We start from the raw sequence: 13,331 nt of genomic DNA, 5'->3' as shown, positions 1-13,331 counted from the left end.
CTTAAAACATGCATAAACAGAATAATATAATCAGAATTATTATATACATTATCTTTTTTATTAACAAGTTACTCCCAATGAAGTTTCATCATTACATATAACGTTACATATTACGATTACACATTAGCAACTAGAATCTCTTGTTGTCGTGGATGCTTATCCACTTGTGTTTTTCCTCATTGATTCATATTTGTTGTTGTTGATTAAGTTTTATTCTTTCATATTCGTTATATTATTAGATCATGTTTCGCTTTATCTATTCGTTTTTATTTTGTTCAATTACATGCTATATTAGCTGAGATACAACAATTGAAAGTTGTTACATGCCTGAAAATATACCGTAATGCATGTATCTCTATTGTAAAGAAACACAGATTCGGTTTACATAAGCCATTTAATAATAATCAACAGACAGCACAAACGCAATAGGAATCAGTTGCAAGGTCGATTTTAAGCCGATGTATCAATATTGAAAACCTATCACTGTGTCTCACTCCTATTTTAATCCATAGGTGTGAATCCTGCTCAACCCTATAAAAAGGGAATTCTATCGTGTACTTATCAGTTGCCTTCTTGTTACATTGTAGTTTCTTTGTTGTAACATCGCCATAATAAACACTGTATTGTTTAAATGTACATTACGCTTCCTTTATTGTAACTCTACGATCCAATACATGCAGTTTGAACCTGATCGAATGTGAGCGAATATCATCCCCACTTGTATATAGTAGGAAATATTGTTTACTAGCTTGGTTTATCCACTTCGTTTATAGACTACTGACTATAATAATATATAGGTATATTCCGAGGGTAATGGTAGAACGTATTTACAGATATACGTTTGAACCTTCTTGGGAGGTAGTATCAGTGTAACAGAGTACCTCTATGGTATGACGTAAAAATGAATGTAAAAACAATTTATTAGGCTTATACAAGTGCATGTGGTTATCAATAGTGCATGGCAAATTGATATTATTTAAAATCATTTTAGCATGACAATACAAATGGCATGATCATATTTCAATGAATATGAAGATTCATAATATAGATTAAAATTGAAAGTTATAATCGATAATTCACGCCGATTAAAATCGCACCCACGCACCCATTGTTAATTTTGTAGTTGCATTCGATGCAAGTGTGTATCTGTATTTTCTTTGTCCAATATTTCTATCAGTTATTATCATAAAATCGCTTTATGATACGATGTATCTTGTAACATATTGCCATGTAATTATTCATATTAGCTTCGAATTTGAAGATTTGTTTTTATGATGGCACCTCCTGGTCAAGTTCGAAAGTGGTTTCCATTCACCCCGTGTTAATACATTATTCGCTTCGTAACATATACTGTGATGTTATACAGTTTTTCCATCCCCTTTAGTGGGAAAACATAATAACAAATGTCAAGAGTGCAGCCACTTTCTTGGAATCTAAATCAATGAATGTTTAATTGCCTGAAGGTACTGTGTGGATGATGGCGGATAAAACATAATTGCAGACGATAACTAACTGACTCCATTGATGACAGTCACAATAACTGGTTCATCCCATCAATAACTGGCTATATTTGATTAATATTACCAAGACCTAATTTAGTTCTAAAGGAGCACGTAACCAACTCTAACACTCTAAGGTAATGCTACTGTAACGGTGCTGTGATTGGTGGATTTTCAAGATTATCTCGTCCATATTTTTTTTAGTTTTATACAGGCCTAATAACTCCTCGCACTGCTACTAATCATGTGCAGAATGTGATCAGCTTGACAGTGTGCTTGTGAACTTCCATGTTAAAAAACTAATGGTCGCAGTACTCTTCGTAGTTGCCTACGTGTCACGGAAGTCTACACGATCCTAGAAGCGCAATAAATTGGTCCGTTGTTTTTAACGATGTGTGTGAAAAAAAATGTTTAAGTTTATTAGTTATGAACAAATCAGAATGAGGTACAATTGGGTACAACCCATCGTTGCATCTAAAATTTCAACTTTGGTTATTCCTCCATCTAGTATTCTGAATCACTCAGGGAGATCTTTGTCACGAGTGTCTTGATTTTAATTCCAAAAAAACGAATTGCGTGTACACGGGATATTTTTACGTTTTTATTTATAATATCGAATTACGTGTTGTGCACAAGAGATAGAAATAATATACGAAAATTAGTGATAAATATGCAACCTGTTAACTCCAGTTACATTTGGTTGGATGACATCTATACTGTAATGTTTTAACTTGACACTCGTTTGGAAATTCAGGTACTGGATATCTGAATACACATTTAATATATATGAAGAGTATTGCATGTCATAGTCATGATCGTTGCCGACCTTGCTGTGGTGTCCATAGTACATGTTTTCATCGTCTTCACTCCTTACTAACCGTATAGAAATGTTGGTGTTTGGTGCAGAGGCAAACCAGTGTTTCAGACGAGTAACCATACCAAGCATATTTTTTTACCTAATAATAATTTATGTGTGACGTCATTTGAAAGAATGGACCAGTGTGCATTATTGTCTCTATTTATGAATGCATATATTCATATTGAACTACAAGTGCCCGTCAATCTAAATTGTGTATGCAGGGTGGGTTTGGTTTTGGTAGATAATTAGAAATAGGCGTGAAGTCATAAAATTAACCTCATGCAGCTCCAGACCGTTTACTTGTAGCGTAATATTTGTTGCATGGGATTGCTGATTGGTGGTCCGGTATTCTACCTGAGGTTGAACAATAGTCGACCCCTACCATTGGTGAGTGCGTTGCAGACTCAATTGAACGACTTAAACCACTGGCAGAGATTCATTCAGTAATGGATGTGACTTCGAGGGAAGCTCTGTTTTTGTATTTTACCGGGTCTATTTGACGCATTATATAGCGCATTAAATCGTGTATTGCCTAACCTGCATATGGTTTATGTGACATGAAAACAAGAAAAGAGTCAAAATAGACAATTATAAATAAAAAAAAATGTCTTACATCCAAATAAACATATATTATTGCGCTATGGACAACACATTTGTGATTGATGAAATCAAACGTGTCGCAACGATCCGCCAAACTTGCTACGATACTATGAGACAAAATAAACATTCCTAACTTGACTCAAACGATCTTCGATCCATTTAACATGCACAATTCGTTCTTTAGATATGTTTGGCTGAGTATACATGGATATATTCAATATAAATACATGTCATAATTCATAACACTGAATAATCGGAAATAAGCGGAAATCGGAAATTGGCATATATGCTTTGGATTGGCTAAACATTGTATGCCCGGGAAGCAGTTACGTCACAAAGCGTTCTGTGTCGATCATACGCTATTACAACAATGACCTCGGCACTGCAGTAAAGCAATCTACGTACTACATAACGCTCACTGCGCCAAATAGACAGTTCGAAATGACGGATAGTGAATATCATTCACAAGCCAAATATCAGGTATATACAAGTATAAAACGCATGGGTCCTTTTCATAGTAATTTAAAACTACTTCAGATGACAAATTTATTTCAGATGACAAAAATGTATTCCTGGATGAGTTAAGCAATCAAGGTAGAGATGTAGTTTATTTGTGAATTTTAATCAAAAAAGGTTTTTTAAATAGATTTTTATCTAAAGAACATAATGTAATATTAGGCAAATTAGGAATGGGCCATCTAATTATTTCAGTGTTTGTCCATTAAAGACGACCTACAATTATCTTGTTTTGTACATGTGTATTTAGTTGTTTTTTAACCAAGTTATCAATGCTTTATTTACAAAACAACGAATGCAATCGATCGTTAACCAATTACCTACAGAATCGTTGAAAACATGTCAACCTTGGGTATTTAAAACTACGTGCTAAGTTTCGTGCAATCATAATTTTCTACCAGAATCCTTTCACTAGACGATGGCTATCAATATGATAATCACATGTACAGTGCTCCTGATAAGAACAACGTATAGGCAACATATATCAGTATGCATATCTAAATGATTTGGCTATATTTGTTTGTAAATAGCAGCGTGTTGTAGCTAATAATCACGTGACATTTTGATGGTCTTGCAACATTGTTTATTGCAACAAGTAATTCAAATCAACAACTGGTACTATTTGTGGCCGATTGATCACAAATTATCCATGTACTTAAGTACTATACATTTCATAAAGTATAATGATAAAATATCATTTATATGTGTATCTAATATTGCAATTATTGTCAGAATATTGTTATTATTTAAAGCTTAATATTGCCTATGAAAAGTGAAATCAGAGTTTAGGCTATTGCTATATGGGGTGCCGTTTGTAAATTTATTTATATTAATTTACAAACGGCACCCCATATTGCTATTCGATCACATGAAAGATCAACGATCGTGTGGCTCATAGTGCATTTATGTGTGTTAATAAATTCAATCCAAGTAAAAGTCAAGAAAAACTATTTAGAGATTTATCCGTTGGCTCTAATCATGGTTAACATCTTCTTTGAACAAAATAAAATTTGGTATATTGTAATACAATGTAGGAATTGCGTTTAGGAGAAGTGTGGCAATAAACAATCGCGGACCAAAATATAAAAGTTTAATGACAGACTATCGCCCGGACAAGTGTTCACGACATATAAGCTATTCCACTGTTGTTTTTATTAAGATAATCCTTGCAAGTAAAGTACTACGATAAAGACTTAAGCGACACTAACGTTAACATGTGAAATACTTAAGACACATTACGATCCGAATATATTGATAGCTCCGAAAACACACATAAGTGAGTCAAAACAAGGTGCTTAAATTATAGACTTTAATTTGTTTAACGTGACACTCTGTACCTAAACTAAACAACGTAGTGCAAATAGAAATGTATTTGTTCACACGAGCAAAATAAATACGTTTACACTGCAGTAAATAATGGTGAAATCAGTTTATACATCGGTCATCCTAGAGACCAGAGAGATTACATTGAATGGTGATACTCATCCCGTCACTCTTGCATCACCATTAGGAACACAGTTTAAAACGGCAGGGTCGTCACCTGCGCACACGCGGGAATTGAGCACCCAAACGACGATAACATCATACGCTAAAAACGCAAAGGCTCATGAGTAGACGCTTGTTTGTAAACAATGACACGCTATGGCCATCGGACGCATGCTCAGGTGACGACTCCCCCGCTTTAATACACTAGATACAATTTGACTCAAAGTTGAGTTTCTCAGAGTGATAATGTTGTGCGATAGTGTATTTCTGTAGGCGGAAGTATTTCTGTTTTTCTACTAATCGAAAAAGACAGAAGCAATCCTTTGTTGGTTACACTGTCACAATATATTTAGCAAAGCTCACTAATGATAAAGAATAAAGCGAGTTACCATCATTTGTAAACTCACTGCGGCCGTGATGGCTCAATTGTTGTTGTCAGGTCTTTTTTATGGATATTATGAGTAACCCTAATTTAGGTTAGTTAGATTTTCTTGGACTAGTAGACTAATGCATTCCAATTCGAGATGCATTATTTGCATTGAGTACCTTATATACATGCGTGTATGTGTATAACCGCACGAGGAACAACGGGGATGTTACAAAAACTTTGTTTGTCATTGTCTCACTATTTTATTAAAACTATTTTATCAATTATACAAGATTGATAAGTATTACAAATTGCAGAATGAATAATAGTGTGGGCAAGTAAGATATCGAAAATAAAATATAACAATGTTAACATTAAATAATAATTATATGTGATCGAAGACAGTGAAAAGATAAAAATATATAATGCCCCTCAAAAAAAACACAAATAAAAGGTCGATACTAGACGTGAAACTATTGTTGTAGAGTAGTTAAATGCGACCGCAGCGCATGTTGGAGGTGATATATTCTCAATTGACCTAAAAATAATTGAATAAAATCGGAATAGAGTAGTAGTATTTCAATCAGACGAACCGAAATGCAATACTACGGGTACATTAGTGCTATATATGATGTATGTGTAAATTAGACGGCTATGCATACTAGTATTGGAAATCCATTTCAGAATAGACACCCAGTAGTAACAATATAATATTTAAAATCATGTCAGAAAACTTTAGTGCAGTGGATCACGTTATAATCTGTAGATGTTACGAGGTTAGATTGTGTAGATTCCTAACACTGTCTACGGTGTTATGTTATTGTAAGCAATATCATTGTACATCTAAGCGTTTACGGCAATTTGAAGAGCCGTTCAAATGTTGATCAAACATACAAACTGCGAATGATTAGCGTGTAACATAGCGCCCTGGCCGACAGACTCGCCCGGGTGCGTCTGAGTATGTCCGCCGATGGGGCGCAGTGATACGGAAATTAACTCCAGTCGAACCAGTAGGGCTGCTAAAATTATGGCTCACGCCAGTTGCGGATCCAGAGGGGGGGCGAGGCATGCCCCCCCCCAAAAAAAAACGCATGAAAATGTATCTGGATTACGCATAGCATCGTCATCATGCCTCCTTCAAGGGCGGCGGTATGGAATTGTGCATGAGGGGGCGAGATTTGCTCACCCGACCTCGCGCCGAAAGCGCAACCTTACTAGGGGGTCCGGGGCACGCTCCCCTTAACAGTTATGATATCTAGATCCTCTGAAATGCTATTTCCTGCATTTTGAGGGACAAATTTTGCTGACACGAAGGGTTTCAGCTTGATTTTGGAGGGGCGACGCCTCAACATCTTTTTCGAGGGGCGACCGCCCCTCAGTCTGTCCACCCCCGTGCCAACGCCACTTTCCTTCCCCATAATGAAGCAATTTGAGACGTACTGACTACTGTACATGCTGTAACACAAAACGCGCATAAGAGCGGTTTTTGAACAGGTAGTCACGTCTATACTAATATAACAGGTGCAGTCAACGGAGCTGTTCGTGAAAAAATGTGTTCGCAAGGGATTTTCAGCGGGCAGGCAAAATAAAACATCTTCAGGGCATTAAAAATAGGGTTTTTCATAGGGGAATTCCAGTAGGAGAAAATTTTTATTCAGAGGGCAGGCAAGTTCCATTTTTAGATTGAGCGGGAAAGGGCAAAATGCAGAATTTTCCGCGGGCATCAACAACCAAATTGCCAAAGGGGAGGAATGTTTAGACTGGCCAAAGGGGAGTAGTCCAATGGCGCAAACTGCAGGATAATATCCGCCCGAGGCAGACTGTGCCGTTCCATTTGTGGCACTTAGCACGTGATCAATTTAACTGAACGCCACCACCGATGGCAATCGTCGCAAACAATGCCTGTTTTTTGCAGTCCAGTGCACGTTAGTTTTTTGGAGAGGGCAATCTGATTAAATTAATCCTTCCTGGGTTTTCCTATATGCATACCCTTTTTGGCAAGTTTTTAGCACTGTTACTGGTGTCACGGTTCGTATATTGCGCTTATTGCCGGAGGGGTTATACGCAAGACGGTATGAACTGGGTGCGAGAGAGTAGATACAACTGCGCGTCCAGAGGACAGGCAAAACAAAAATGAGCAGGGAGAGGGCAATGGGGAACAAAAACTGAGTGGGGAGAGGGGGTGAGAGCAAAACCGAGTGGGGAGAAAGCAGCGGGGAACAAAAACAGTGGGAGGGCAATTTAATTTGGTTGAGAGGGAGGGGAGTTGCGAACAGATTGACCTCTCCCATCCAAACTAAATTAAGCCTTAATAATGTTAGGTTACTGTTGATCAAACATAAATACCAAACATTTTTGCAAATTTACTCGTTGACTGCACCTGATATAATATAATAATAATATAATAATAACACGTATGTGTTTAGGTTTATTAAAATAGTTATAGGTATTTGTGGTACCAATGTAATAAGACGCAACGCCAATATCTAAATTTATTTTTGAATCAGGCTTCCCGGCAAACCCGTCGTGAAATCTCCGGGTGAACTCTGTATCATACCTAACGTTCAAAATTGATAGGGGTTGTTTTTGATATTTAATGACTACTGAAATGCGTTATTTCTTTTAGCAAAAATGTCGTGTTTGACGTGTTTGAGACAATAAAATATTGTTATCTGAGATTCAAGCATGGGGCCCTATGCGCCAAATCGAATGCCCCCTCCCCGGCATAACACGCAGTGATTCCGTAATAATAATCACCAACGAACAACAACAATTTATTAACTCATAACAACCTACTGAAGGAGGTTAAAGGTTACAACAACAACAAAAATTACAGATAAAAATTAATCAAATTACAATGGCTAATAGTTTAAAAGACAACCAAGAACAGACTAAATTGAAGTTAGTAACGGAAATATATAATAAAATAAAATGAAACACAAACAAAAAACTATAAACTAAATATAAAAACAAGAACCCTGTCCCATTGAACACATAATAGGTATAAAAAAAGTCAATGACTAAGTAGGTTCTGCTGTCTAATAACAAAGCTGTATTTCAGATATTGTGCCAGAGGAATTGTTAAGTTATTATTTGACATTATTTTTATGAATTTATGAGATTAGTAAAGTCAGGATTAATCTGTTCAGCTTCATCGTATAAAATGACCCTCTCTTTACTATATACTGGGCATATTATGAGGAAGTGATGTTCATCTTCAATATCATTTTTATTACACCGTAGTGTTTGTCTGTTGAGCCACATGGTAAAACGAACATAGAAACCGAAGGTATATAAATAAATCAGTGACTCAGGCTTCCGGTGTATTCAGAAAATACACGGAAACTCAGGGAAACTGGAGCAAAACTTTCGATATCACGTGATTTTATGCAAATTAAACTTATCTATCGGACGCGGACGACAGCAATGACTATGAGGCTGCCACTTCTATTTTTCGTCGTTCTGAAAATTTCAGTTTCAGGTACGTTTATTTTAACTTGATGGCACTCAGGACCGAGTTGTGCGTATATGTTGTGTCATGTATTAGTGTTAAACGGCCCGTTAGGTCTGTAAACTGCGAAGAGCCGTGTACTTAATTTGGGTTCAAGTAAACTGTGCTTTCGATTTTATGTTCGGTACTTCCGCCTTGGAACTACGCAGTACGATTGATTTTTTGTGTTTTTAGTTCGATGATAGCATATATAAAGTCTTTTATTCAACATCATCAATAAAGAGGTGATGACAAAATCGAGTAACGGTACCTACTTCGCCCTCCAGGATAGCATTACCGCCGCAAAAAAATCGTAAAAAAGTAAACGTACTCTGTGTCTTTACCAGGGATTATGCTTATGAGTGATCAGTGTAACACTAGACAACTTCTAACAACAACCAGGATGTTCTCTTATGGACCCGCCTACTGCAATTATTACCGTCGGCTCGAAAGTAAAATATCGGTATATCGTTCTGTCCGGGAACTCAGCTGGGTGTATAACACCACGGTTGAGGTGATTTGTTTTCAAACATATTTTTTTATTTGAATCTTGCAATGTATTGTAGCTTGATTGTAGCTATAAATGTGCCGTCGTCTCTTAGGCCACAGTTCCTGGACAACATTTTTTTAGGGACTGTTCTCATTTGAATTAAATCTTGGCACATATGCTCCAACATAGAAACATGAGTATATGGGTTGTTTCCCATAATACTCAGATAGTCACAATATAATGATTTAAAATAAACGCGAAAAATGCTTATCTTTCAGTATCCAATCTTCCCGGCGAATCAAATGTATAAATGCTTTATTTTGTGTCCCAGCCCCACCCGAACCATGGCTGAAATAACCAGTTTTTTTTTTCTCCTTCAATGAACTTAGAACTTACATAACTTTAGAAACAAAAAAAAACATACTGAAAACGTAAATTGAAGTGAACTGGTATTATGGGGTGTTTGTATTATTTCAAAATAGAGGGCAGTATTCAATACTGGCTGTATTTGATTTTTTATTTGAGCATTTTCCTTTTTGGAATTAATTTTCGCTATTTTTGCTGAAGGAATGATTTAGTGAAAATAAAATCCAATGAATATACCCTTTTACCTATATTTACATTCAACTCGTCAAAAATCAGTGAAAATAAATTTCATACAAAACACCCCAAAACTCTTTTCAGCGAAAATTAATTCTATCAAAAATAAAGTATTTTACAGTATACAATGGTTAGATGCGTTGAGTATGAACCAGGCTCTGATTACTTTTTACCGCTGTGTTGACTTGAAGAAGTGCTTGAATACGAAAAAAAACATCCAAAGCTTAAATGAACAAATCAAAAATTGGTATTATGGGACGTCAGTATTTCTCAATATTGAATGCAGTATTCAATAACGACTCTTTTCAATGTTTATTTGACTATCTCGCAATGAAATTATATTATGTAGACATACAAATAGGGTAACATAAATGTGCTTGCATCATCTGAATGCTCTTGCATGAGCTGAAATAGAACCATACCATTCTTGGCACATGCCAAGTTCCAACAAATTGAATTTAACTTTCTTTGTAGAACAGTTAGTGGAGTGGTTGGTATACATGTATCGTAGGTGATTGTAGGTTGTCATCATCCTGTGACTTTTTCTTGTAAACCGTTAACTCTATTGCCTTGATACTTGATACATATGTTTCTTGGATTGACCTCTATGAAATGTGATCATTTTGTGACGATATCTTTAATTTTCTATATTAAATGAATATTTTTGGAATTTTTTTTTCACTTTTTCTTGAAAACTTCAACTCCTATTGGGTCGATATTCGGTATATATTGCCTTAGGTGGACCTCTATTAAATTTAAATATGTTTTTTGACAATATCTTTCAATTCAGTAATTTTAGCAAATATGGTCGTCATTTTTTTTTGTTAAAAATGTTAGTATTGACTTCTCCTTGAAAACCTTTACTGGGATTGTTACTTGGTATAAAGTACAGGTGGATCCAAACGTATGTGTTGAAACATTTAATAGAGTGTCTGTTGAACATTGCATTCACAGTTGTAAAAATGTGCAAATCAAATTTATTCATATTAATATTTACTTGCATTACATGTATAATTTAAGCATTCATTAAACATTTTTATTGTCATTTTTTGCAGTTGCATACCAAGATATAACATTCTTCACTGCAAAAGCATTGCCAAGTTTGACTGGAGGATACTTCATTGGTGGATACTCTGCTGGTGATGCTCAAAGTACTGTTGGTACATCATTTACATATGGTAGAGTAATAAATACAGGTACAGGAGATGAATTACCAAATGGGTATACAGAAGAATCCTTATTCGGTTTTACGAGACGACTTTATTTACCTGAAGGTGCAGGTAGACCAGGTGTATATTACTGTAATACTACAGATGTGTCGATACAAACAGTACAAGTAGCATCACAAGGTGAGTAGATCAACCCATAACAGCAGATATGGCTATACAATACAGCTCAACTTACCTACAGGTGCAGGTATACTAGGTGTATATTACTGTAATACTTCAGATGTGTCAATACAAACAGTACAAGTAGCATCACAAGGTGAGTAGATCAAACTATAACAGCAGATATGTCTATACAATACAGCTCAACTTACCTACAGGTACAGGTATACCAGGTGTTTATTACTGTAATACTTCAGATGTGTTAATACAAACAGTACAAGTAGCATCACAAGGTGAGTAGATCAAACCATAACAGCAGATTTGGCTATACAATACAGCTCAACTTACCTAAAGGAACAGGTAGACCAGGTGTATATTACTGTTAGTAACACTTGTTAGTGACACAGATGTGTCAATACAAACAGTAAAATAGTAGTATGTATGTTGATTTTTAATACATTTTACACTAAAAAATATGTTGATGTTCCATGAATTTAATTTAAGCCATTTAATTTTTGATATTTTAAATTCATAATTAATATACAAATATAAATCTAATTTACTTGGGACCCTAACATTTTTCTTCGAAAAGCTGTTCAGAATTAGCTGAATAAAAAAAATGTGTTATAATTGCTTTTGCACAGGGTTTCTGGGTACAATAATTGAATACTTAGTTTTCTATCTGAAAACTTACATGATTGCTGAAGTCAGGATTAAAGTAATGTATTTCATCACATTAAATTAATGTGATGATACATTTTGACTTAGTCATTTGTGCTCAATATTTGTTTTGATAACTGTTCAAGTCTGATATAAGAACATTTGCAAAGATAGTTCTTGTTACATTTTAATTTTGTAACTTAAAGGACCAAGTAGAGTATATGTATAGGGATTATTTTCTTGCTAATATCACTGTGGTAAATATCATGTTTACTTCAATTTATGGATTCTATATTGCATATGACAATTAATAATTTGATATTTTGTTGAATGAAGCTACAGTAAATAACTAAAAGGAAATGGATGTTAATTAGACTGATCACATGATCCCTAGAGTTTACGATGATGACAAATTTGATCAATTTTGTTACAGGTGGCTCAGTACAAATTCATTTAACTTATGCCATTGTAGCTATTTTATGAAAGTGGCAAACTCATAATAGTCACTCAAAACGTGCAAGACCGAAAGGAGAGTCTTTTTATACTCGCTAAAATATTCACACCTCGTATAGTTTGCATTCAGGGCTGCTATGGTGCAATTTTTCCATGTTTATCCCGTCGTACATATATGAGCAATATCATGAGTATAGTTTCCTGTCTTGTGTTCAAACTCACCAATGTATAGGAAAACAAATGATGACATTCGGTTATTATGTACATGTTGCATAGGTTCATGCTCTATGGAACCAAGCCTGAATGAATCGCTATACACATACATTAATACTACTGGGGTTAGTGTTATCAGCTTTTAAATAATGATGTGTTGTAAACACTTGCTACACAAGAGAATAACAGTACTCATTAGTGTAGCCACACCTCTAAGAAACAAGCAACTAGGGTGACTGAATTGAACCTTTAAGCATAAAAGGCGTCAGTCTTCTTACCCCTTTCCTTTTTCAGACTCTAAATAATAAACCTCTGATTTTCAGTATGTAACAGGTATATAATGACACATGTGTGCTCAGATCATTAATTATGTTTCTTCTCAATGTTTTCATAGCTGAAATACACCCAGAGAATCAAACCAAGACCGTGAGTTGGGGAGATGAAGTAAAACTGACAATGACCATAAATTCAACATCAATAACAGAATCACAATTGAAATGGAAACATAATGGTGTGGATATAGAAACATGGAATGGACAAAGTAGTATTACTATTACATCAGCTAAACCATCAGATGCTGGAATTTATGAATGTTATACTACTCAACAACAACGACAAGACGGATTAAATGGTTTCATGAGACATATTGTTAGGCGTAAGTTCATTTTGTTTTACATATGGTACACTGTTTTCATTGTGAATTTCCTACTTAAAATCTGTATTTCAAACCTCATCTTCAATAGAAGTCAGATCAATTTTTTTTGAACAGTT

General features: G+C 35.3%; 2 protein-coding genes across 2 annotated transcripts in view; both read left to right on the top strand.

The window, feature by feature from the left end:
- The first annotated feature begins 8,734 nt into the window (after positions 1–8,734).
- LOC146738987 (uncharacterized) lies at positions 8,735–12,377 on the top strand. Its single transcript, XM_085504012.1, has 3 exons — positions 8,735–8,807; positions 10,962–11,255; positions 12,328–12,377. The coding sequence occupies exons 1-3, from the start codon at positions 8,753–8,755 to the stop codon at positions 12,375–12,377; spliced, it is 399 nt and encodes a 132-aa protein (XP_085360138.1). The 5' UTR covers positions 8,735–8,752.
- Positions 12,378–12,929: 552 nt separating this feature from the next.
- LOC144352660 (uncharacterized) overlaps positions 12,930–13,331 on the top strand; it is a 30,293-nt gene continuing 29,891 nt past the window's right edge. The window contains exon 1 of the mRNA XM_085504011.1: positions 12,930–13,215. Coding sequence (XP_085360137.1) covers positions 12,930–13,215 — 286 coding nt within the window. The remainder of the gene's footprint in view (positions 13,216–13,331) is intronic.

This window comes from Saccoglossus kowalevskii, chromosome 9 (assembly GCF_978046115.1).
Source record: "Saccoglossus kowalevskii chromosome 9, keSacKowa6.1, whole genome shotgun sequence".
Classification (NCBI taxonomy): Eukaryota; Metazoa; Hemichordata; class Enteropneusta; family Harrimaniidae; genus Saccoglossus; species Saccoglossus kowalevskii.
Note: the sequence above shows the minus strand (reverse complement) of the source record. Positions and strands in the feature narration are given on the sequence as shown.

Bases quoted from the DNA above. Each gene is read 5' to 3' on its own strand.
- LOC146738987 (XM_085504012.1), top strand. From the start codon at position 8,753: ATGACTATGAGGCTGCCACTTCTATTTTTCGTCGTTCTGAAAATTTCA. The intron at 8,808-10,961 runs GTACGTTTATTT...CATTTTTTGCAG, and splicing joins TCTGAAAATTTCAGTTTCAG to TTGCATACCAAGATATAACA. The intron at 11,256-12,327 runs GTGAGTAGATCA...ATTTTGTTACAG, and splicing joins AGTACAAGTAGCATCACAAG to GTGGCTCAGTACAAATTCAT.